General features: G+C 38.8%; 2 protein-coding genes and 1 long non-coding RNA gene across 6 annotated transcripts in view; 2 read left to right on the top strand and 1 right to left on the bottom strand.

The window, feature by feature from the left end:
• The first annotated feature begins 1,534 nt into the window (after positions 1 to 1,534).
• Positions 1,535 to 11,956, top strand: LOC119883294 (tRNA-dihydrouridine(20a/20b) synthase [NAD(P)+]-like). 2 transcript variants are annotated; one of them, XM_038693876.1, is made up of 12 exons: positions 1,538 to 1,855; positions 2,100 to 2,221; positions 2,365 to 2,482; positions 2,774 to 2,896; positions 3,130 to 3,360; positions 8,085 to 8,189; positions 8,432 to 8,532; positions 8,660 to 8,807; positions 8,944 to 9,079; positions 9,534 to 9,636; positions 9,828 to 9,928; positions 10,612 to 11,956. In XM_038693876.1, exons 1-12 carry the CDS (start codon positions 1,764 to 1,766, stop codon positions 10,645 to 10,647), a joined length of 1,416 nt encoding a protein of 471 aa, XP_038549804.1. In that variant the 5' UTR covers positions 1,538 to 1,763; the 3' UTR covers positions 10,648 to 11,956. The 2 variants fall into 2 exon arrangements, with proteins under 2 accessions (XP_038549803.1, XP_038549804.1); XM_038693875.1 differs by lacking the exons at positions 8,085 to 8,189; positions 8,432 to 8,532; positions 8,660 to 8,807; ... (2 more) ...; positions 9,828 to 9,928; positions 10,612 to 11,956 and adding an exon at positions 3,467 to 3,815 and having other exon boundaries at positions 1,535 to 1,855; positions 3,130 to 3,356.
• A 53-nt stretch (positions 11,957 to 12,009) lies between these two features.
• Positions 12,010 to 26,716, bottom strand: part of LOC119883293 (solute carrier organic anion transporter family member 1C1-like) — a 34,060-nt gene continuing 19,353 nt past the window's right edge. For 2 of the 3 annotated variants that reach the window (XM_038693872.1, XM_038693873.1), the window contains 11 exons: positions 26,425 to 26,546; positions 26,200 to 26,346; positions 24,393 to 24,491; positions 22,959 to 23,207; positions 22,007 to 22,171; positions 20,989 to 21,184; positions 19,950 to 20,115; positions 18,260 to 18,432; positions 16,005 to 16,069; positions 15,712 to 15,829; positions 12,010 to 14,484 (listed from right to left, as the gene is read on the bottom strand). In XM_038693872.1, the coding sequence (XP_038549800.1) occupies positions 14,247 to 14,484; positions 15,712 to 15,829; positions 16,005 to 16,069; positions 18,260 to 18,432; positions 19,950 to 20,115; positions 20,989 to 21,184; positions 22,007 to 22,171; positions 22,959 to 23,207; positions 24,393 to 24,491; positions 26,200 to 26,346; positions 26,425 to 26,546 (1,738 nt within the window). In that variant the 3' untranslated portion in view covers positions 12,010 to 14,246. Of the gene's footprint in view, positions 14,485 to 15,711; positions 15,830 to 16,004; positions 16,070 to 18,259; positions 18,433 to 19,949; positions 20,116 to 20,988; positions 21,185 to 22,006; positions 22,172 to 22,958; positions 23,208 to 24,392; positions 24,492 to 26,199; positions 26,347 to 26,424; positions 26,547 to 26,716 lie in introns of those variants that run through there. The other variant, XM_038693874.1, reaches the window with a different exon arrangement.
• On the top strand, positions 19,576 to 20,267 carry LOC119883297. Its single transcript, XR_005440613.1, has 2 exons — positions 19,576 to 19,874; positions 19,970 to 20,267. It is a non-coding gene; the product is annotated as an uncharacterized LOC119883297 (long non-coding RNA).

Consider the following 26,716-nt stretch of genomic DNA (forward strand, 5'->3'; position numbering starts at 1 on the left):
TTGTGGCCAGAGAGGGATAGTACTATAGTGAACTTGAGCAAGGTTGATTCTGTGCTTAAAATTACATTTTCAACATTTTAGATTTTAAAAAGGCGCTACAAAGTGGAGATAATGGAAAATTGGGATAATCCAAATAAAACGTATGAAAACATGCAACTGAGCCAGTATCAAAACTACACCAAATATAATCAGGACATGAAACACAAAGAGTATAGGTCATACAAATGCAGGCCCAGTCTGGGTGGGTTGGGGGGGAATATTGCACCATTGGTGCTCATTCCATTAGTTCAATGTTCATTGAGCATTTCTGTGCCAGAGGGGTTTCGACCATAAGTCCATCCATCCATCATCAACCGCTTATCTTGCGTACAGGGCCGCGGGGGCTGGAGCCAACCCCAGCCGACATCGAGCGAAAGGCGGGGTACACCATGGACCGGTCGCCAGTCCGTCGCAGGGCTCGACCAGAAGTTACCTCCACAACTGACAGTCCTGACCTACCATTTCCTCTGTGTTTCACTTTTTGTCTTTTCACTATGCAACTTGTGACCTATAGCTCGGGCTTGTCCTTTTGGTATTGCAGCCCTGTGCAGTTGCACTGTTGGAGATGATTTTCCCAACATAGGCTAGCCTATTTGTTCTATATGTTAGAAAAGGCAGCTTAATATTGACGATTAATTAACTTTGCACTGGTATCTCTGGTATCTTTTACCCATGTATTTTATTTACATGTTGCCTACATATTTTATAGTTATTGTCATACCTGTAGGATAAATGTCTGAAAATATATGTAATTTGGTCGCTGTATACATGTAGGCCTACTGTTGAAATCAAACCAGCAATGCCCTTTTTGAGGACACTGAAATTGTTTATGACCCTACATCTGTGTAATGAGCCCTTTTCCATCAAGTCCAATGCCACAAACTGAACGCAGTAGTGTGATGCCCCTCCCCATGTCTTGGAGGTTGTCCTGGCCAACATAAGCAAGCAATTGGCTGACTCTGAAGGGTCGTCAGCTGATTGCGTTCACCTGGGCCCGTGGGCCATAAAAGCTGGCCCATGTATTCAACTCTCTTTCTCCGTTCCATGCAGTTTAGGCTACATCTATGCTGTGGTGCCTTGTTTTGCACTTCTGTTTATTTTAGTTTAATAAAAATATAATAAAATAATATTATAATATTAATAAATTAATTTAAACAAATGAGTTTGATTTAAGGAAGTACCTTGCGTGGATTACCATCTTTGTTACATTCACTGAGCCAGGTTGTGACAGTAGCATTTGCTTTAGTGATTTAAAAGCACGAGAATTACATTTTCCCCACAGAACCTGAAGGCAGCATTCAGTGCATGGGAATGACGTAAACACAATTTTTCACAACGTTTTTCATTAATTTTATTAACACATTTCATTGCCTTTTACAGCCTAAACTAATTACATTAGTGGATGGATGTTTATGATTTTTTATTAGAAATCAAAAATTTAATAAACACGTATTGCGTTGTATGACGTATGGGTTCAAAGGTCTGAAATACACGCCCACATTTACTTCCCGCATGGTGGACTGGTGCGACGTTGTTGTGCATTTTGTTCCGAAGTAAACACAGCCATACCTGTCTATGTATATGTCGTTTTTTTCTCGTCTTTGAAACAATGAAATAGATGTCCGACGCCGGAAGATATCCTTAAACGAAACTCTACTCTTGGACAGAAAGCTCGTTAGCTTGTTGTGCTAACTAACGTTAGCTAGCAGTGCTACTTGCGAAGAATGAAGACTTCTAACGGTAACACCAGTATCATGGACATGTTTGAAAATGGAAGAGTCCTGAAAATATGTGCCCCGATGGTTCGATATTCAAAGTAAGCGGAATCTATGCCATTTCTATAATTATATTGGTAGCTATTACTTTAATTATTTGACAGTACTGAAGTGCATGAAATTCAATGGGAAAGCACTAGGTTATATACATATAACGTTACGGTTAAGCATGAAGTGTTTAATTAAGTGCACTTATCTTTTGCCTGAAACATGAGACGTACTGTAGGTACAACTACCTGTATTGTGTGTCTGTTGCACACTGTGCTCATAGTATTTCCCCTATAGGCTTGCATTCAGGTCCCTGGTGAGGAAATACAACTGTGATATCTGCTTCACCCCAATGATAGTTGCTGCTGACTTCATGCGATCTGTCAAAGCCAGAGACAGTGAATTCACCACCAATGAGTGTGAGTAGCAACATTGCAATATGACCTGTAACAGTGTAATCCCAGTATGTCTTGCTGCACCACCACTTCTAATGCACAACATCTTTACACAAAAGGGTTACAAGTTTTGATTACCATTGTTTATTTGTCCTTCTCCTCCTCAGGTGACCGGCCCCTGATAGTGCAGTTTGCTTCCCATGATGCCCAGACTCTGGCTGATGCGGCTTGTGTGGTAGCACCTTTCTCAGATGGAGTTGACCTTAACTGTGGCTGTCCCCAAAGGTGCAACTACTGACAGTAGGCCCTGATACATGTTGGCCTCAGGTCACTTTTTATTGCTTTGTTATTTCAGCATCTTGATTTTTATAGTCTAAAGCCCACAGTTTGTTTGACTTTAATTAATTTATAATCAAAAATCATATGTTTCTGTTTTCATTGTTATTTTGAATATACATAAGTGATGGATCATTAGACAAAAATCTATTAAACCCTGTGTCCCCTGACCATGCTTGCAAATCTTTAAGATTTTTTTTTATCTAGGTTATTTGATTAGTTTTGTTGTTGTGTTTTCAGATGGGCTATGTCAGCTGGGTATGGTGCATGCCTCATCAACAAGCCTGAACTTGTGAAAGACATGGTCAGACACGTCAGAAACCAAGTGGACAATCCAAACTATACAGCATCTATCAAGATAAGGTACAAAATCTGAACCAGTCGGACATTTTACTAGAGCTAGACCGATAATCTGTGAGGCCAACATTAGCTTATTGCAGATATATCAGTCAGTACTTGTGCTAATGTCGGCTAATAAATAACACATTGCAGGACAGAAATGCCAAAAGAGTTTGTCCACCAGAGAGCACTCATGCAATAAAAATAATAATAATGGCAATATGTAACAGTAATAAAGAAATTTGCTTCACCCACAGAATTCACAAGGACCTGAGGCGAACAGTGGATCTGTGCCAGAAGGCTGAATCAGCCGGTGTATCATGGATAACAGTCCACGGCCGAACATCAGAAGAACGGCATCAGCCAGTCCATTATGACGCCATAAAGACAATCAAAGACAGTGTATCCGTCCCTGTTATTGCCAATGGAGACATAAAGTACCTCCGAGATGTGGAGTCCACTCACCGGCTTACTGGTGTTGATGGTACGTTTGTTTTCATGAAATTGAACAAGTACACATGTATGACTTATGCATGAATTGCAGTATTCCTTTTAAATTTGTAAATTTCTTGTTTGTTTGGATTTACTTATTAGGTGTGATGGCTGCACGGGGTTTGCTTGCTAACCCGGCCATGTTCACCGGCTACGAGGATACTCCTTTGGAGTGTATATGGGACTGGGTGGACATCTCTGTAGAACAGGGCACTCCATTCACCTGCTTCCACCACCATCTTATCTACATGCTGGAGAGGGTTAGCTCCCAGCCTGAGAGAAAAGTGTTCAATTCTCTATCTAGTACCTCAGCTGTAATAGATTACCTCCAGAACACATATGGGTCAGTGCATGATCTAGGAACATAAGCATATTGAAATGTGATGCATTTGATTTTAGCTTTTTAAAATTAAATTTTTATGCCAAATAAAACTACCAAACTCTAATTGTATTGCTGATGTATGTCTTCTTTATTGCTATATCCTCTCCAGTAAAGCCTTGACAAAAAACAATTGTGGAACAATTTAGACTATTATAATACATATATTTGGTTACCTAAACCAAAGAGGTTGTGTTTTTGGTTTATTTGTCTGTCAGTAGAATTACAGAAAGTACTGGCCTGATTTTCATGAACCTTGGTGTATGGGTGTATCATAGGCCAAGGAAGAACTCATAGAATTTTGGAGTGGATACCAATCACAGGGTGGATACACAAATTAAGTTTCACTTTCACTAATAATGCTGGATGGTCAGAAGTCTGCACTCTCTGAGTATCCTTTCTCTTAATTATTGTCTTAAACAGTAAGTATAGCATACTGAGGATTGAGCTAGTTAGGATTTGTTTGTTTTTTTTGCTTCTTTGCTCTCCTTCATTTACCACCACTGAGGTGCCCTTGAGCAAGGCCCATAACCCCAACCGCTACAGTGGAGCTGCTCAGTGGCCAGCAGACCAGGCTGCGGTTGAACTGGGCAGCTTCCAGGTGTGAATATGTAACTGTGTGATTGTGATCAGGGCCTACCTGCAAATGAGAAGTATCTCTCAGTGAGGCTCCCTGAATAAATAAAGGTAAAATAAAAAACATGGGACTGTAGCTGCACACACACAGAGATCACAATCATTTCGATCATACTATTGTATACATAGTGTAGTAGTTGCACACCCAAACATATCACAATCATTTTAACAATAACAATAATATATAACAAAGCGCTTCGAATAAATAGACCGGAAGCACTGCCATTGTGCCTGCAAAGTAAAGTCGAAATTTGTTCTAGTTAATACCGAAGAACTTACATTGTTACTACTAGACCAGTTTAAAAACAACCATGTATTTCCATATGAATAGAAATGGCATATTAACGTTTGATAAAACATACTAACGAAAAACGATTAAATTAACTTATATTAAACATCAACATAATCTTGGAATTAGTTTAATTTTGACAGGTAAGACCGGAAGCTTTACACGAGCTGCTGGAACCAACAACGTTGCAACAGGAAGAGAGAGGCAGACTGGCAAACTTTGCTCTGGTTGATTTCACAAGTTAACTAAAGTCTCTTTCAGGCAGTATTTAGGCAGTTTGTTGGTAAGTTTTGAGTCTTTATCCCTGAATTGTGACACGAGCTTAGATACTTCGTGACGTTGCTATTTTTATTACGTTTACAGTAACTAGTTAACCTTAGCTTAACGTTAGCCATTTCAAAATCGCTCACGTTAGGAAAACGTTAGCTTTAAGGTAACGTTACGTTAACGTTTGTTCAGTTGTGTCATCGGAGCATTGTATTTATGATTTTGAACGCGGACGGACGATGAAAAAAGCGAAATGTTTAAAAGCATAAGTATGTGTTATGGATATTGGCCTCTTGTAAGTGTCGATGGCGAAATGAAGGTCCCGAAGCATTAACGTTATTGCTTTCCGATACAGTTGTGTCGAAATTGGTTTTAGTCCTCGAAGCTTTATTCAGAAAATGCATAACGTTAATGCAACAAAGCTGACAACCACAAAATGCTATTCTGCAAATATGTTAATGCCAAACTCAGAAGAAAATATATTGCACTGATTGGTTGCTCTTTTACAGCATGAGATGCACAACATTGCGATTTCAGCGTTAATTTTAGTGTTGAATCTACCACCTGTCTCTCATATTTTGGCCCTAAAATTCACTAGGAGAAATAGGTGAAGCAAAGCAATTAGCAGCAGGAAGGGACTCAAGGGACAGCAACTCTGCCACTTCACCATCTACCTGCATGTTTGATGAACGATTGGCTTTAAATATAGTACAATTTTCCTTCACTTCAGAAAGGTAGAAATATTATATTTATCATAGGTCGTCAAAATTTTACTCAAGTGAAGGTACAAAAGTATTCCATAGTGAATGTACTTACAGTATATCACAAGTGAGTACACCCCTCACATATTTGATTATATCTTTTCATGTGACAACACTGAAGAAATGACACTGCTACAATGTAAAGTAGTGAGTGTACAGCTTGTATGACAGCGTAAATTTGCTGTCCCCTCAATAATACATCACACAGCCATTAATGTCTAAACCGCTGGCAACAAAAGTGAGTACATCCCTAAGTGAAAATGTCCAGTGGGCCCAAAGTGTCAATATTTTTTGTGGCCACCATTATTTTCCAGCACTGCCTTAACCCTCTTAAGCATGGAATTCAACAGAGCTTCACAGGTTGCCACCGGAGTCCTCTTCCACTCCTCCATGACGAAATCACGTAGCTGGTGGAAGGTAGAGACCATGTGGTCCTCCAGCTTCCGTTTGAGGATGCCCCACAGATGCTCAATAGGGTTTAGGTCTGAAGCCATGCTTGGTCAGTCCATCGCCTTTACCCCCAGCTTCTTAAGCAAGGCAGTGGTCATCTTGGTGTATTTGGGGTCGTTATCATGTTAGAATACTGCCCTGCGGCCCAGTCTTCGAAGGGAGGGGATCCACTCTGCAACAGTATGTCACAGTACATGTTGGCATTCATGGTTCCCTCAATGAACTGTAGCTCCCCAGTGCCGGCAGCACTCATGCAGCCCCAGGCCATGACACTCCCACCACCATGCTTGACTGTAGGCACGACAAACTTGTCTTTGTACTCCTCACCTGGTTCCCGCCACTCATCATCTTTAGAAGATGCTTCCTTCTGGGTTGACAGCCATGCAGACCAATTTGATGCAGTGTGCAGCATATGGTCTGAACACTGACAGGCGGACCCCCCACCCCTTTAACCTCTGCAGCAATGCTGGCAGCCCTTACATCTATTTTCCAAAGACAAGCTCTGGATATGACGCTGAGCACATGCACTTCTTTGGTCGACCATGATGAGGCCTGTTCTGAGTGGAACGTGTCCTGTTGAACCGCTGTATGTTCTTGGCCACCACTTTCAGGGTCTTGGCAATCTTCTTATAGGCTAGGCCATCTTGATGTAGAGTAACAATTCGTTTTTCCAGATTCTCAAAGACTTCTTTACCATGAGGTTCCATGTTGAACTCCCAGTGACCAGTATGAGGGAGTGTGAGAGCGATAACACCAAATTTAACACACCTGCACCCATTCACACCCATTCACACCTGAGACCTTGTAACACTAATGAGTCACATGACACTGGGGAGGGAAAATTGGAGCTAATTGGGCCCAATTTGGAAATTTTCACTGAGGGGTGTACTCCGTTTTGTTGCCAGCAGTTTAGACATTAATGGCTGTGTGAAGTGTTATTTTGAGGGGACAGCAAATTTACACTGTTATACAAGCTGTACGCTCACTACTTTACATTATAGCAAAGTGTCATTTCTTCAGTGTGGTCATATGAAAAGATATAATCAAATATTTACAAAAATATGAGGGGTATTCTCACTTTTGTGAGATACTGTATCAAAATTCTGGATGACATTGTTGTATCAAAGTTCTTGCTTGCATTCAGTCCTTAATGAATAAGTGTTGAGTTTTTATTCAGGAATCGAATTTTCTCCACAGTCTTTGGTGACATTCGATTTCTTAAAAAACAACTTAAAAACCAGCTTTGAAGAATAGTCTCTCGCACACAACAACAAATACTACGGTTTCTCCATGGTTTGGCTTCAGTTTTATGAAAATAACGCCCTCCAAGATTCATATCTGTCAAACCCAGAGTGGCCTGTCAAAGCAGTCATTTTTTTCACTACCTGAGTGAACCAGTGTGTTTGCTTCAGACGTCATTTTAACGTCACTAGTGATGCAATGACACAAGCTCTGAAGCAGTGGTTTGTTGAAAGGACTTCACAAGTTTGAAGCAAGCATCGGAGCTTCCGTGTCAGACGTAACAACACTACTTATAAGCATGAATCCCTCTTCTAAGTTATTTGTTGTCAATATAGACAGGATGTCACATAACGTTATTGCTTGTGGTGGCTCTGTAACTAATTAGGTTACAATAACGCGATTTTGACCAAGTTAACGTTAACTTTTAACCTTTGCTGAGCTAACCTTTGCAATCTTTCGTTAAGCCATGTGAACTGTGAAAGGAGTGGCCGAATGGTTTAAGTAACGTTAACTTAATCATTTTTATCTTAGCAGAGGCTAAATATTTTTCATACACTTTAGCTAAACCTTCCGACTATATTGATGAGCTTTATGTTCCTTATGGTTTTTGTTTTCTTTGTATGTCAGAGAGGCTGGCCAGTTTTACCTGTTATTCTGCAAGCTTTCATTTCTACCTTTGTCAGGTTATCTTCAGAGGCCCTCACTTGAGATGACGCTCCAATGGACTGCTGTAGCCCTCTTTCTCTATGTGGAGATCGGTATTCTTGTCATTCTCTGTTTACCCTTCATCTCAGCCAGGAGGTAAGTAACAGTTGCTGAGAATCATGTGTGTGTCAGGTTTGTACTGCCACAACATGGTTGTATAATCAGTACAAGAACAACAGAGCAAAGGCTGTGCGTTGCTGTGACAAATACACTGTAAATTTTGGGGATCTTGTTTGGTGATTGTATGTTATGTAATGAGTGAGTTACTGACACTCTGTTACACACTGATTGTTTTTAAATGACTGCGATTATGTGTGTGTCTGTGTGTGTGGTTGCAGGTGGCAGAGTATTTTCCAATTGAGGATCTGGAGCTGTCTGGCGAGGTTCTGGAACAAAATGTTTCTCACTATGATCATTGTACTTATTGTTCTCTTCCTTGGTAAGTAAAACAGAGTTGCACACCCGCTTACTTGAGATTGTGAGCTAGAGGGCCGTATGACTGGGGGCATTAGAAAAAGTGTAACCTTTTGGTTATTACTCATTGTTTACATGTTTTTTTTTTTTAGATGCTGTGCGTGAGGTGAGAAAATATTCAGCTAAAGAACTTGGCACAGATGCCAAGCTGCAGCCGAACATGTTTGATCACCTGCACATGAAGCTTTTCAGAGCCCAGAGGAACCTCTACATTTCTGGCTTCGCTGTCTTCCTCTGGTTGTAAGTGTTTGCTCTTTATTATGCTGATATACGGATCAAAAAAGAAATCAGGAGATTACTAATTAATGAAAATAAGTTAGATCTATCTTGCATTAGGCCTTTCTCCAACCCTTGTTATTTCATTATCTCTTTGCAGGGTTATGAAGCGAGTGGTCACCTTGATTAACCAACTGGCATCAGTGTCTGGCATTACGGCTGCTCTTCAGGCGCAGGCTGACAGTGCTAACCAGGCCGCCAAGAAATACATGGAAAACAATGAGATGCTGAAACAGGTAGGCTCCACGTTGGTTGGGTCAAGACTCAACATAAGACACTTAATAAATCTGACAAACTAATGGCCTCAGACTCTACTATTAAATGATTACACTGATTTGTATGTAGCTCACAAATAAAAGTTCAAATTTTAATGTCAGATTTTTTTGTTGCATTTCTTGCTAATCATTTTGAATCCGCTCACTGGTTTATCACGATTGCATTTAAACTCGGATAGGCAGTTGATCACATCTTCAGTTAATTCCAGTGCACCTTTTAAAGGCAGACACCATCTATAATACTTCTGTTTGTGACCCTTATCTACCAAGCCCTCACACTTGATTTGTTTCCCCTCAACCTCAACCACCTCTAGATGTGAATACACACTCTGAACATTTTACATCAGAGTTACACATAGCTAATGAAGAGCTGTATTTCATGTAGTTGAAGTACATGTCATTTGATTTATTTCAGACTTTAATGGAAGGGAAGGGTGAAAAAGCTACAGCAGAGGGCATGGAGCTGTTGAGGAAAGAAGTGAGGAAACTGAAAGAAGAACTGAAGACCTCAGCAGATGGTTAGCTTTCAAGTACATTTACACATGCCCACTGTTATGTTTGTGTTGCTTTTATACACGTGTTAGAGCTATTTTTATATCCTCATCCCAGGAAAGTTAGATGAACTGCAGACTTTAAAACTTGTGACCTCTAGTAGCTAAAGACAGTGAGGATGCCCTGTGCTGATGATGTGTGTCTGTTTCCTCTCCAGCCCTGAAGAACTCCCAGTTAGAGGCAGATGTAATGAAGAAGCAGATGGAGGGCCTTGCAAGGGAGTACGACAGACTGTTGAAAGAACATCAAGAGCTCCAGGTGATGTTAGGTCCTAATTGCAGCAGGATAATGACTTGTTGGGTCATTCTTTACCATTTTCGGAGTGACTAATCCGGCAGGTTGGAGGCACAGCTCTTCCATAATTCACGTTTTAAGAAGTCTGTTCATTTCATCATCAGCTAAAGGCCTATTGTGCTATTACAATATTGCAATATGTTTTGTTGTTAGTTGTGTAATGGATCGTAGTTGGTTCGTGATCCCCCACCACCAGCCCACGATTTGACACGCAGGTGAACCATGGATTTATTGCAAAGTTAAACCATTGTAGAGTGAAAAACTCCAGTCTCTTTGCCCCTCTGTGGCACAGCAGCTTTCAGTGTTGATAGGCTAATACTCTAATGATACTAATGATGTGTAACCAATCAAATAGTGCTGTGGGTGGGACATTGAGAGACTACAGACCAATAAAACTAATTTAACCCTAATTTTTTTTCCCTGCTGATCCAAAAAATTATCCGATTTGTGACTCAAAACCACGGTATTATCCGAACCACGAGGTTTCTGATCTGTTGCACCCCTATTTGTTGTTGAGACACTGAACACAGAGGTTATAAGTACTAGTGAAGAACAGCAAATCCCATTAATTTCCAGGGTCTCAAATAAAGAAACAATGAAATAACATAGCAACTGACACTTTCTTTTCATTTTTGTTGTCTTTCCAGAATCTTCAAGACAGTGGAAACAAAAAGAAGGACTAGTTGTCGTAAAATCCTGAAAGGTCGAAGTGTTTACACAGCAACCTGGCCCCATCATTAGAAAGCCACTGGAACACATGCTTTACCTTCACATAACGCCTTGCATCACAGCGCATGTCACAAAACCAGGAGGTACAGAGTTTGAGTGATATCAGTCATGGTTTTAATGCATGCAGGTGAATTTTTATTAGGGCACCAGACTGGTTTAAATGGAGCAAGTAATATTAAACATTTTTCTGCTTCTGCCTAGCACAGTATGACAAAGAGGATTGCTTTTTAAGTGCACACTCTATAAGGCAGATGAATTGTGCAAGGTAATTGGAGAGAATTCAGTCAGTAATCAACCCAGGTCGGATCACAGTGCACTTAATATGTTAAAGAAATATACAACAAGGACAGGTGTTTAATGATTTTGTGTCATTTGTTTTAGCCAGGTGCACAGCGTAGAGCGCAAGACTCTTAGAGCACTCTCTGTGGTGTGCACAACTTTGAATGTATTTTGATACAAAGGGTTTGTTTCTTTATTGCTGTATGTAGCAGGAATACCTGCTTCACCCACTCTGAGCTTATCAGCGGTATGTAAATTCACTCTGTGCTTGCATGACTGTGCAAATACAGTTTGCATGTACAGTTGCAGTTAGACAAATCTTCCTAACAGGTTTTTTTTTGTATTCCAGCTGATGAGTTTTTTAAACTTAGGATGTAGTGGTGAATGATAGTGGTTGAAGGTTTCCACCATCCAGCGCTTTTCTTTTGTTTTCCACCTTATTTTGAACAAGAAAATGTATATGCAAATCTGATATAATGTATCTGTGGATATAAATAACACACAATATCTGTAGGGATAGAAAAATGGATTTAACCACTTATGATCTTACTTAAGCTTTAAAATGAAAAATATTCAATCTGGGTCAAAAACAGAAGTTAAAATATATATTGTGTATGTTTCTGAGCCATAGGAGGTCCAGATTGTTGTATATTTCAAGTATTCATTCATTTCATTCATTTTGGGTTAGTGTGAGAGTTGGACTGTACTCATGATGAAAAGGGCCTGTATGTTTTTTCTTATATTTCCGGTATCCAGACAGAGCCTTGTCAGTGTGAAAGAGCAGCTTAGATTGTAATCATCAGATGTGTCAAATTTCCCCAATTTATTTTATGATAAATAAATGGCTTATTGGGTTTACCAGATACTTTCCAGGTTATAAAATTGTAAAAATACCTTCAAGTTATGGTCGGACATTAAAAAGTCCCTTAAAGTGCCTTTAAGTGGATATAGTACATTTTGTTTAATAAAGATACCGTTCTTTATGCTGTGCCTTGTTTTGAATAATTAGCACCTTGAATAAATAACACCAACACATATTGTGATTGAATATTAAAAGTTTTATTTTAGTATTACATTTAAGATATCCTTTGAAATGTTACAAAAATAATCCCAAGAAAATTATTTACATTCTGATTTATTTAATGCAAGTAAATGCGTTACCTTACTGAGATAATGACTTCCTTCCTCTATACCTCTCGCTGCTCCTCTGAGTCTGTACTTTTGGCCAGATGTGCCTGAAACTGAATCTGAATTCAAAACACAATACACTCACCACATACTTTGTTGCCAAAATGGTATATATCCATTTTAGAATTAAAGTCTTACAAAATGATAATATGCTATACATTTACAAGGACAAGGTATAAATTCTTTAAACTTTCTTGTGATACAGTTGTTGATTTATTTTACTTTGAGAAATCATTTTGACAGATCTCAAGGAAATTCAAGGTTCTGATTTTAGGATCAAGCTGTTCATTAGAATAAAATTGATAGGAAAAAACCTGAGAATAGAATGTTTCTGTTCGTAAGTTTTGGCACAGGAGCTCATGTGTGTGCAGAAATACAAAAAAAACCCCTCAAACATAACAGACTGACCAGTGCAATGTCTGGAGACATGGAACAAATACACATCAATAACGTAAATGCACATTTCCTGTGGCGATACTTCACAGACAGCGTGGCCGTTTGCCTAAAGACTGGGACAACATACAGTATATCTTTTATCAGTGTTGCAACAGTACAAATTCTGCCTCTTCCAAAGGCACAACACAAGAGCAAGCATTCCCCTCAGCCATCTGTTACAAACAAAAATGACTGTCACAATACCAGGTGAGGTGCATTGAGATAATCTTAATAATATTCAGTGTAATCCTAATTACCAGTGTCATGACACAGTCTATTATGTTGGGTATTATTGATAAAACACATTTTTCCTCAATAAAATTGAAATCAGAGCAGCCTCAGGTAGACAAACGGGTACAATCTCACTAAATTCACATCGAGAAAGTACACAACACAAACTTCTATACAATCAGACCTGACTTAGGGCTTAACGTAAAAAAGTTTTAGTCAGTCAAAAAAGCATTTGTTTTTTTCTAAATTAGTGTTAAGACTTACATTAAGTCTGAAATTTAAAAGTAAAATTAAATAGTATTCAGATAACTGTTGAAAATCGTGACAAAATTTCTCTCTGCTGACACACGTGATTTAGAGGTAACTGTTGAGTGAATGAGGCACATACGTCAAATCAACAAATGCCAAGCCCTCAAAAGTCACTGAACAACCAGTTTGTCTTTTCTATTTTAAGGTTCAGTGTGTAATATTTGAGAGGATCTATTGACAGAAATGCAATATTTTATACATAATGTTTTCAGTGATTTATAAAGACCTTACATAATGAACCCTTATGTTTTTATTACCTTAGAATGAGCCATGTTTTCGGCACTACTTTGAACACACATGAAGAAGAAAAAAAAGAAGTAGTAGTCGTTTGGTTTGTTACAAGTAAGAAAATAAGAGAAATTTGGACCACACGTATTATTTAGCACAAGAGCCGACAGAGTGTCAGCCACCGTAGCTTCTCCTATGCGCTTGCAAAGGGAGCGGTGAGAGAGATATCAGTTGTAATTTGCAACCCTTGCCGCTAGATACCAATAAAACTTACACACTGAACCCTTAACATTCAGAAAAGAAATCCTCACTTCCTGTCTCTTTGAAGGGCCAATTTTCCTGGTCTTTATTGATTTTTTGTTTAAATGTAGTGACGTGCCTCTGGTTCATAAGGCCACTTATCATCTTCTGTTCAGGAACAGTGATGTCAGGAAGAAAAAAATGTAAAAATAAAAATCCAAAGAGGCCGCTTTACAGGTGTTTAATTTTTTTTTTTTTTTAAAGAATAATGCTATTTTTTGCAGTAGCCTGTACAATCACATTTCCCATCTAATCTCTTTCCCCACCATGAAAACAGAAAAATATTGTTATACTTTTCTTTATAAAGGATTAACAGCATGTACATTCAAGAAATATTTCAGTGATATCAAATTTATGTCAAATTCGTAAAGCCTTCACAGGTCCAGTAGTACAAATATAGAATTTATGCTTCGAGATGATTGGATACAACATGTGATTCCCTGCAAATCTCATTTGTGTGTGTGTGTGTGTGTGTGTGTGTTTGCATGCGTGCATGCATGTATACAGTATCACTCTGTACACACTGGGTGTATCTGTAGATGTGTGAAGGAGAAAGGGGTAGGGGGGAGCTCTGCTGGATCTGTCACAGCCGTGTCTCCCTGTAAGCGCAGTTGTCTGACGTTTGTTGAGATTGGTCAGAATTAGAAATCACAAACTCCTCCTTCCTGAGCGCCTCCAGCTCTGTTCCGCCATTGGCCAGAGCTCCGTGGATGGCATTTATTTCCTCCTCCTTCAGCTGTCGGCTGAGCAGAATGAAGCCCGGGATGCAAATAATGAACGAGATAGTCCTCAGGCTCAGAGTCAGACCCAGGTATGCTATCCTGAGAAATGAAGATGTAAAAAAAGGTACAATTGATTTGGCAAATGGGTAATTATACAAGACTCCTCAGTCTTGTATAATACGACAAATACAAACGAGATGGGAAAACAAACTTCCATTTTGGGGGTCAGAGAGGAAAATAAGTAGTAGTGTACAAATGGAGTGGTTGATGCTGCAATTCACCATTCAACATTGTTCAACATGTTACTGAACCATGTCAGAAAAACAATAATAATAAGTAAATAATGACTGGTTTGTTAAATTGCTAGAATACATGAAAATAAATATTGGCACTGTAACACATCTTTTAAAGCTACAAGCAGCATAATTTGACTTGGTGGCCTCTTCAATGGTTTTTCACATGAGATATCAGAGAGGCAGAAGATAGTTCACATAATTTAGGATGTGAACAAGTACAATCTTACCATAGAGTCATTTTTGTTTTTTTTAAATCTATAATTGTTTAATGGTGCCACTTTGTAAAAATGTAAAGTATCCAAAATGTCATATTAGCAGTTCTTGTTTGCATTGCATGGATGTAATGACGTCTGTCACTGAATTACTTTGAAACTTAAAAATATGATGATTCTGGCTCTGAAATTATAAGAAGACTCTTTAAAAATGAAAATGAAAATCTTTTAAAATGAGATTTCTAAGCAGATATATGGGCGTTTATTTGCATCGGAGATTGAGGACGATGATCTCGGGAAGTTTAAGCTACATACATGTTTTTTAAATTCATTGTATCATGTCTGCGAATTCAGATTGAACCAAGTTATGACTGAGGAATATAAATTCTCAGCACATTGCTGCAATCTGGTGATAGAGGAAAGTACAAATTCTTTTCCCTGCCTATTTCTAATTGATATAACAAAGATAATTTAGCATCAATTTCTTATACTTCTTAAAACAGAATAAGAAGCATTTGTTGGTTGCTGTTTGCAACAAAGAAACAAAAATTACTGTTGTAAACTATACAAGAGGATGGCTCATATTGGCTTGAATGCTAATTAGGACCACATTTAATAGACATAAAAAGAGGTCAGGCTTAAATTTATCCTTTGTCTCAAATATATAGCAACCTCTAAGCGCTCAAATTTCACAATGTGCAAATTTTTGAAAGTCATTGCCACATAAAATATAACAACGTCTGAGCCAGAAGTAGACAGATACTAAAAATGAAAGCTCCACATAACTCCGATTGGCTTGTTCTGAAGGTGAGTACTACCTGTAGGCAGTGGTGTTGTAGATTCTGCAGGCTCCTATGCCTCCACACCTCTTCTGACCCCATTTTAGACATGTGGTGTCAATGATTGCTCCAAAGTAGATGGGTGCTGGGATCCCTGCTGTAGGACCAAAAACATAGTTTCACAACCACATCCCCCAGAACTTACACACAACAGGCTCAAACAGTGACATTTTGGAGTGTTTCAGATTGTTCAAGTGACAGGAAAGTTTGCATCTGAGCCATGAGCCACTTGAACATGCTCGAAATGGGGATATATTTTGAAAGAGACATACCAAGAGTACGTGTTGCCAGAGCATGGAAACCCAAGGCCAAAGATTTCAGCTGTGGTTTGATGCACCTGCATGAAGAAATATTATTAGAAACTGATTACAAAATGTCTACAGCACAAAACAACTTGTTCAAGATCAGTCAGGTTCTATACAGGTTCTATAGAAAGAGACTTAGGGAGAATGAAGCAGTGCTATCTCGTGTCTGTGGAAGGTGTGTCTCTGTGTTAAGTGGCGTGTCAGCCAGCAGAGGGTGCTGTGATACAGAAGAAGCAATCTAGTACACAACACATGATTTTTGGGCTGGACAACATGTATACTATGTACTCCAGTGTGATACCTATAGTAAAATCCTAAAATGTTTGTATTTTGTTAACAAGATTATGTCTATTTTTTTCATTTACATTATTTAAAACATAGCTGTTGTGTGTACATGAGTCAGACTGGTTGGGCCTGGGCCCACCTGCCAATTAAAAAAAACATTGGTGTGCAGCAGCTGGCAGGGGGAAAAAAAAATCTATGCTTGTTCTACAGGGGCCCTTTGTATTATCAGTGGAGGCGTCAGAGTGAACACCCCCTAATAGCCTATTTGCCATGAATTGTATTCTCTACTTATTCATCTGTATGAAACAATGAATCCAAGAGGACTTGAAATGCATTAGCAGCTAATTGAGCTAGTAAACCAGAAAGAGTTACTCCAAACTGTAAGTCACACAGATTAGACTTTCATTTACTAATATTGCTGCTCTGACTGAAAATGTTCCTTTTCAGAAATTAATTCCATTGATGACTAACAGCATAATTAGAATCACAACAATGTAGAACAGCCAGTTTCTGGCCAGCTAGCCAAGATTTTCCTCCATCTGACCAACACACAACGTGTCACACATGCTGTGCACAAAAAGCCGCATCTCTGTCATGCTAATTTGGCATTTTCTTTCACTTGGCCCTTTTTTCAGTGCAATCACAGGATATCAACCAATTGTCTCGCAATCCTCTTTGGGAGAAATAAGTGGGACTTGCACTGTCACAACCCCATTTCTTTTATATCAGAAGGGCCACACACAACATTGCTGATTCCGTTTTGAGGAACTTAGCATTCTGCAGCAGCTTCTCACAGCATCATATTCTATAACTTACAAGGCAATATAGGAGATTTCTAAAATACCTGCTGCTAAATGAATTCTAATTTTTTGTTCAACTCACCTATGTTTTTAGAAATGGATGGCTATTTTCACAGCTGATAATGCTCTCAGGAGCATATCATGGTTGTCAATTACTGTTAGGAAATGCGCAAGTCAACAAGACAATAGTAGCTTTTCCCTGACCTTATTTATTGAAGTAGATTGGCCTTCAAGGATTTAAGTGATTCTCAGTTAACCATGTCACCCTACCCAGTACCATCATGTTATGGGACGAATATCCTGTCATATTTCAAAACTGAATATAAAAAGGTTCAAAAGGTTGAAACTCAGTGTTTGAAAGCTTGAAATCTCATAAATAATTGATTTAAAATAAGCTTTGAAGGCCTGCATAATGTTTTGGTAGGTTGAAAAAGAAATCTCTGCAAACATTTTTTTGATATCTGAGTTTTCCTCCTTCAACTGCAGCCATTTGTGTTTCTCCAACACATTTTCAGTTTGACTATTCCCCAGTTTATTAGTTTGTTTTCAAGGTTTGAACCCATGTAAACCTTTCAAAGCTTTCTTTTCACTTTTGAAATGATATTCATCCCACATAATATCAACAGATTAAAACCCCAAGAAATCATATGATTGGAAACAGACTATTTTGTTTGACAAACCCACTGTTTATTTTTGTGACACAAAGACACATGTAAGTCAGCTATAAATGGCCCAAATCATTGTCTCTGAATTCTTTGATCCTGAAGAAAGCACAATAAAAATATCCACTTCCCAAATCAGGTAGACATAAGGTCTGGGAAAATTTCTTAGAAGTAAATAAATGTAATTAGTTAGGTTAGGGTTTTTTTCTTTTCAAAGTAACAAATCATTGAATCTGAATATGTCACTGAAGGACTCAATAACCACTGCTGCAAATACAGTACCTGTTAAGTTGAATGCCAGTTAGCATCATTTGCTGGCTACAATCTACACCCAAATTTAAGGTGCATTAGTATATCAAATGTAAAATGATTTAATATATTGAGGGAAAGAATCTTGGAAGAATCATAACATCATATGCATAACGTAGTTACTTCAAAGTCATTTTTCATTATATTTTTTAAATTTAAATCTGACCTGATTAGAAACATGTAGCCTGGTGTCCCCCCAAGGGAGATGATAAAGGAAGTGATGACAGAGAGAGCCAGGAAGTACGGGAACATTCTGTCACAGTCGTCCTTGTGAAGGCACTGACCTGTATTGGCTGTAAAGTTACCAGCCACACCAACACAGCTACAGTTATAGAAGACCTGGAGAGACACATGAAGACACACATATGTGACCATGTACAGCAGGACATAAACACATATCAACACAGCAATACATAAAGTGTACTGTATATTCAAGGATGCTGGAGAATCTTTGTTCCTGTCAGAGAGGTGCACATACTGAAAAGTGTAATAAGATTAAGGATTAGTGTTGAGCAAGGATTGAAATTTTTAATTGTGATTAATCACATGATTTTCTGCAATTGATCGCACAGTTATGCGCAAAATTGAAAAATGAATTCTTAAGTAGTGTACTGCCCACTTTTAATTTAAATGTACTGCTACATACACAAAAATGCAATAACATGTGGTTTGCAAACACTGGCAACACAAATAAGGTGCTTTTAACCAGCAGTATTCCCTTTACACAGTAGTAATAAAATATTTTTTGTAAGTCTCAACTTAAACATTAATGTAATCAAATCAAATATAAAACCAAAGCTATTTGCCATTGCCAGGGCATTACCTTTTCATCTAGCTTGTTAGTGTCCAGAGCCACGATCATAACAGGCACATTCTAAGCAACAGGGTAACATATATAAATCTGTTTCCTTGTTGTTGTTTTTTCTGAACAGGTATCAGCAGAAACATTTTTCTTTTATCAGGGAGCAGCATAAACAGTCTATGTTCAGTAGCAAGTGTTCCTGTTAACAGTTAGGCCAAAGTTGAAGTTGCTACCATTACATCAGTATTGTTATCATTTTCATCAATTCAGTTTAAAGAAAAAATGTGGCTGTGGATCCCCAGAATCATTTCTATCTTTAATAATGAATTAAAAAATAAAAGCCTAAAAAACGGTCTTAGTAATTAGAAAGTTAAGTAACTCAGAAAGGTGAATTAAATTATGACAACGTGTTTATTTTGACGGCAAATATCACAACATCAATTGTATTCTGTGGAAGATAAATAAATGCACAAGCCGAATAAATGGCCACTGTTTCCTTTTGATATGACTGCACAATAACATTAACATCTCATCAACAAAACTTCATGACAATAAAGGCGTATTTGACTGATGTGAACCTGACAAAGCTGTGCTACAGGCTAGTGGAGACGGTTCCTGCGTACTACTATGACATTTAATACTATTGTCGTGTTCTGACCTCGAAGTGAGCTAGACTAACTCAGCCTACTTCTTCTGGATGTGCGTGGGTGGAAATCACTTCACACGACAAGGAATCTCCGTTAATGAACTTTACTGAACTTCAGCAGGTGAGTACAGAGATACAGCTGTTTACTCCAGAGAAGGCAGTTATGCTGGGGTGTGGCTCAACTCGGGCACAGAACATCAGGCCATGTCAACAACGTCAAAACTCTCGCGGGATCGCGTTATGTTCTTCCTTCGTGATTATGTCACATTCCTGACCAATCAACATGCTACACTTAGCAACAAGCAACATCTTAGGTAAGGTGTGGGAAAGAAGGTAAAACTTAGCTATTATGGACTGTCTTACACTATACATATTTTTTTTTTATGTTTGAGCAACTTGTCAACTTACTGTGTTTTTTCCTGAGCCAGTAGAGCCGGTGCAGCCAGCAAGACAGGGAGAAACGTATGTGATGCCGTTCTCTCCACAGACTGGGTCCCAGTCACCCGCTGAACAAAAACAGTCGGAGTTGCAGGCTGTGAACACTGAGTGCTTATCATAGGATATCGTATCCATGCTAGAAGGACGAGAAAGCATAAATGAGACGCAATTACTTTTTATGCCATTACACTGGATATTCAATTTGTCATCGCACACATAAGTTTACGTTGAAATGCTTCCTATAGTTGTAATGCATTAGTAAAATAAATGCTGTGGGTTGAAGCAACATTACCAGAAGAAACTATGGGGGAAAAAAATACCTTTGAGAGAAAATAATGTAATAATGTATTCCTTGCTGGGTTTTAATTGTGTGTGCACCTATCGGCGCTGCTTTTAATCTGTTTTGTCAGCAGTGTCACTTCGGTTGTGTCTGCTGCTGAACCTGAGTTTTAACTAAATGTTGTCTGTCTACTAAATGTTGTCTGTCTAAACCTGTATCCACTCCCCCCTACCCTCAAGAGGCTACTCAACTCTTGCCAAGCCGTCCTCCTAAATAAGAAGTTGTTCTTAAGAGTCTTGCCTGGTTAAATAAAGGTTTAATAAAAATAAATAAATAAAAATAATAATTAAGACTCAGCAGTGCACTGGGCACACACGGGATGATTGCTTTGTTGGTCTGTAATCGTATTCCTGGCTGGGTTTAAGCATGTGATAACAGCAGTCTACATGTTCCTGCTTGTTCTGTTATCAGTTATCCTGTAGAAACCTTTGCCCATTTGGTGCAAATTCTGCCAAGATCCTAGTCCATATTCTCACACTTTAACTTTTTGCACACATGATTCATGATATGAAATATTAACAATCAGAAAGTTGAGTAGCATTTTGTTATTATTCCCACCCAGATGTACTGGAATGTACCGACCCTAGAAGTAATGACTTGTCTGTCAGATCAATAATTGCACTGTGTTGTGCTGAATTTAGAATAATGATGGGATCGTCTATGACTTACCTGTTGTATGAAAGTGTTACACCGGCTACCTTAGCGTTCTCGCAGCTCATTGCAAAGAAGAAAAGTGACAGGAAGTAACCGATCAGAGATGTGCCACAGGCAAACCTGGCAGCCCCCATGATGTTCAGCTTCAGCCTCTTCATCAGTAGACCTCCAGAAAACATCCCCAGTGCTACAGCTGGGATATTGATCATACCTGAGGTTCAGAGAAACAGCATAACACAGGATCAATACTAACTGAAATTAGATGTTGCTTTAAAGGCTATATCTGGATTTGAAGAAAGACAAACTATACAATTTAATATTGCATAAAAGCTTGACTATCATCCGTCTGACACTTGATAATACCACATGCAAGTAAACTACAGAGACACTTTCAGAGGAAATGAGAAAAGACTTGCCTTGATCAATAGAGCCCTGCTTTTTATTTTTTTGTCTCTTCTCTTATACCTTCACATAAATCACATTAACATAAATATGAAGACATGATCTTTTATCTACACCCATGCTATTAGTTCTGGTCACTACTAATGCATTCTCTTTCATATGCAGCCAGTCTGGTCAGTGCCGCATGCATCTCCCTAGATGAGACCACATGTACGTAGATCCTTTCATCTTATGTTCGTTCCTTCGTTACATATTCCATTTCATATGCAAAGCTTTTTTTCATATTCACAGAGCTCCCATCTCTGCAGCTGTGGAGGTTAGTAGGCTGAGTTAGAACATAACTAACCCAGTTCTCCTTCCACTCTGCTTCATTCATGAAATGCAAAACACCATAAATTAACTGGGGGGAAAATGCTGACCTTTAGATCCCCTGAGATGGTTTATAAAGAGGAAACCCATGAATTTGGACATATAACCATATAAACATGTTCATTTTGTAATCTTTACAGCGTGTTGTGTACACACTTGAACAATGTACAAAAGCCCTCCCTGGGTCTGTTTTCTGCTTTCCAGGTTGTAATACACATCATTTATGTGACACAGAGCAGTATTCATGGCGCATGTTCCATACCCATCAGGAAGTTGGCCTTTGAGGCAGACTGCCTGAAGTGCTGCTCAATGTACTTGGGCTTGTAAGTGACCATGCCAATGAGAGAGTTCAGCTGGATGATTGTCACGCACAGGTAGATCAGATATACAGGGTTTCCCAGCAGAGTTCGCAGGGTTGGAATAAAGTCTGTAGAGGGATCAAAAATCTTATATAAAAACACACCTGTCTGAGAATGTTAAATATCTCTATGTGATAGTGACTACTGACTCCTCCCCCTCCCCCTACAACACTATCCCAGGTACAGTTTTGTAGTGATTTTAAAACTAAAGGTAGCCTGTGGAGTGTTATGCCACTAGGTGCACTATAAAGCAATGTTTTTACATGTGGGTCCCCATTTTGTTAGTATCAACTCGCATCCTGTCGTTGGTTCCACACTATTCAGCTGATTGACAGTTGGTAGCAGTCATGCGCCAACAGAGAAAGTGAAGAAGACTTCTAGCAAGCAAACATGGATTTAAACAATTTCACATATTTTTAAAATGATGGCTTTGGGGAGAAACACTAAATGCAAACATAACTTTTGTTTGTGTGCTGAAAAACTCCACAGGGCAAATTTAGGTTGGTTCATGTGTCCAGTGTCAGAAGACTGCAGTTTCCACAGTCTGACCTGTCACAATCTCAATTTTAAAGCCACTATGTAGTTACAGCAATATTGTGAATAATTTTATTATAATTATTTATATTTTTATTTGTAGAAAAAAATGACAATCCTGGTGAAAAATGGTGGTTGTTTTCAGCCATTTGATTACACATATAGGGGCTTTACACTTATGAAGTATTCAATCCATAAATATTTATTAACACCAACAACTACAGCAACCATTCATAAAATCTGAACTTCAGATAGCCCTCCAAATAACATCTTTTTCCAGCTCTGGCAAGTATGAAAATTACTTTGAAAGTCCATCCTTACCTTTGGCCATCTCTATGAAACTAGTATTATCGTCTGCAGAATACTTGTGCTTCAGAAGAGAAGAGTGTTTAATGAAACTTGTCTGCTCTGGTGTGCACTTTTCTGGGCCCCGGGGTCCCGTTATGGGTAGGGAGCGGGGCAGAAACCAGAATGGGATGGCAGAGAGTAGGGTGATGACCCCAGCTATGAGGTAGCCCAGCCACCAGGCCCCCACCCAGCGGGCATCTGCTGGGGTGATGGTGATAGTTTCTGTGTTAGGGGTACAGACAGTGAGACGTAATCAGTGCTCAGGTTGATTAAAATAGGGTGCACATTTTGCGGCTTATGGTTAAACACAACTGTGCAGTTTTTAAATACTTTTTATAGCCTACTATCTTTACTGGATAGCCAGATGAAAGCTGAGGGCCATTAAGGCACAACAGGGGTCATCAGAAGAGCCCTAATTACTCTTAGTCTGCCTTTTCATCGCTACAATTTCCCAAATGAAAAGCCAGGTCATGGAGGTTTGAGATAGGTACTCGGCTGTTTCATTTGAGCGGTCAGTAAGTGAAGACACTTGTACTTTATGCCTGACTTTATGGCTTGGGTTAGCTATTTTAAAAGAACCTATTTTCTTAGTTTTTTTTAAACTGGTCTTCTGACATGACTTGTTTTCATTGGTTTAAAATGAAATTATCAAAACAGGATATTAATTACATATTAATATTCTCTTTTTGAAGCAGAGCAGCACCTTATGTTTTTTATAGGTCAGTTGTGCTCATTTAGGTTTCTCTCCAATGTTTTTTTTGCTGGTTACCTTTCTTGCCATCCCAATTTCTTCTGTTTCCCTGTATTTTTTCTCTCTTCAGTTCATTCTTCTTCTACCTTTTTATTGTTCGTCTCCCTTTGCTGCACTCTATTTGATTGTAGCCTATCACAGGGCTTTGTCCTTCCTCTCCCTCACCATGCATTGTTCATTAGCTAATTGATACTAATCCTGTACACCTGTTCCAAGTCTGTACATATACTGCCTGTGAGCCACACGCAGTCAAATCTGATATCTCTGACCTACTTATAGGTCAGAGACCATGGAGAGTCGCCGAAGGGTCACCAATAAATAAATATCTATTGCCAACTGCCATGCCATTGGTTGCTTTACTGCTACACCAGTAGCATAATAATTTATTACGACATTCTGAACACATTGTAAAATTAAAGATTGAACCAGAATAAGTAATAATAATAATAATAAGTAAATAGGTAAATATGCTACAAACTGACAGAACAAACAAAACCTCTGCTTTATGCAACAAGATGGGTAGGCTTCAATATTATGTACAATGATGTAAGAATAAACAAATGTTTTCCAAGGAGGGTTAGTGACATCAAATGTGTCTAGACAGCCTGCCTGTTTACATAATGGTCTGTTCTTAAAATACGCAGAAATATACTCACCCATTTTTACAAATCCAATGTCCACGTAGATCTTGGCACAAAGGGAGCCCAATAGGTAGCCAAATACAGGGCCAACCACTGAAATGGTCTGCACACAGCCTAGGATATGATAAACACACCCAAAGAGACACACCACACACAAACTGTTCAGGATATTAGCTATCTGTTTTAACAACGGAGACACAATTCTTATTCGCGCATACATATTGGTTAAACACATCTACTGTATAAAAAAGGTTAAACCTGTTTTAAACCCTCATTTGTTTAAGACTACTGAGTAAGCATGTTCTTTTTCAGCAATACTCATAATCTGCTATTGCTCATATTTAAGCGAAACACCCCTGGTGAGCATGCAGAGCTTTGAGCAAGCATGGTATTACTGTGAGATACTGTAATGTGTTCTGAAGGAGGCTGCTGTTTCATGTGTGGGCTGCAGCCGTGTTTGAATGACTGTTTCAGGCAGTAATCATGCCACATGCATCCATGAAATTATCATCTTTTCTACAGTTTTGACTGCAGAGTACATTAAAGACTTGGATGTTCACTCCCAAAGAGCACCATTGCGGCCAGTTCTGTAGACTGCCAAGCACTCCAGACATTATTCTGCCTTTTTAAAGCTTATTAGTCCATGAATGGCAGCAATAACCTTGCTTTGAGCATTTGTTTCCTGGCATAATGAGGTGGAGAAATTATTAAGTTGGTAAATGATAAATGGAATATGAAGTCTTACTTACTTTTGTAGTATTGTAGCAAGTATTGTGACCTTTGTCTCTTACTAATAAAACAGTTCATGTGTCAATAATAAAACACAGTTCCTTAGTCTGGCATAAATTAAAATAAATTTTAACTAGGGTGTTTTAGCAATGTGCCCGTGGTGCCAACTGACCAGCAATGAGAGCTGGGGACCGGCTGAGCTGCCTGCTGGCCGTGGCTCAGTGCCACATGGGGATTGACAGCCCAAATGGCAGGCGCAGCTTTTACCAAACCAGACAAAACTTTTTTTTAGAACTACAAATGGCAACATACATTTACATTTACTCATTTGGCAGACACTTTTATCCAAAGCAACTTACATTTGAGGAACAACATACAAGCATCAATAGAGCATCAAATGCAGATCTACAACTGACAATACATACTAGTAAGAGCTCATAGTTCATATCACATCAATGGGGTAAATACCTAGGGAAGGAAGTAAGAGTTAACAAAAAAAGTGCAATCAATACAAGATAATTGTAAGGGGACAGAAGAAGAAGAGAACAGGAAGTGCATGTTAGAGATTAGGAGTTAGAGGTGTTATAAGAGGAAGTGTTTGATTACTGTGTTTGTACATCTGAAACAGGTGTGCAATTTTAACTTCCATATTAGGAGTAATAACTTCTTATAGAAATAATATAAACTGTAAAAAAAAAAAAAAAAAAACTTGTACTTGTACTAATATTTTGATCTTATTAAAGTTATACAGTGTTGTAAATTGTACACTTATGGTAGGAATGAGCAGAGAAGCATGCATAGAAGATGCCTTGAGGAAGTTATGTGCCCCAATCTAATACTATTAGTCACAAAGTATGTATATGCAAAAATGTACCCCAGGCAGGCATGGCAGGTCAGTGATAAGAAACCTTATTCTGAAGAATTTGGACACATTGGATGAGGTTGAGAAGAGTAGAACTGATGCGCTGATGCAGGAGTCTAGTTGCACATTTTAGAAATATCATTTTGCAGATGATTTGCATGGAATATCATTGACATCAAAGTGTGTTTGAGTTTTAAGTGCATCTCTACCACTGGCTGATGTTTTTCTTACCAACATATAGCGCAGCGTTCTCCTCAGTAGCAAAATCATCTATATAAGAGATCCCAAGTGGCTGAACAGGCGTCTCTCCAATGCCCCGCAAGACATTTCCCAGGAGCACATAGATCCACATCGACAGGTTGGACTCACCTTCACAACCTGGAGTTAAAGATGAACGTGATCAGATTTCTTTACTTGTCTGTACTAGTGTTTGTGCTTGCGACAGTAAATGCTCACTTGTGGCTGGTCCGTCAGGCAGTTTACCGTCCTTGGTCAGGTCTGCTGGTGAGCCCATCGGACAAGGAGAGGGGTTAAGGGTTGAGTTCACTAGCCACCGCACAGACGTTTCATATTCATAGCTGTACATCACACACAACACAAAACAGGGCACACAGATTGAATAATCATTTTACTTGGTTACAGGATACAATCTGTTTTTTTTTTTTTAAGTAATTAAAATGGTTTTCCTATTGTATTGATACAAATCCCCATGAACTATTGTTGTTTTGCATCATATGTATTGGATGTT

The sequence above is a fragment of the Micropterus salmoides genome, unplaced genomic scaffold (genome assembly GCF_014851395.1).
Source record: "Micropterus salmoides isolate LMB-PRFRI ecotype aquatic unplaced genomic scaffold, ASM1485139v1 Ms_hic_scaffold_3, whole genome shotgun sequence".
NCBI classification, from domain to species: Eukaryota; Metazoa; Chordata; class Actinopteri; order Centrarchiformes; family Centrarchidae; genus Micropterus; species Micropterus salmoides.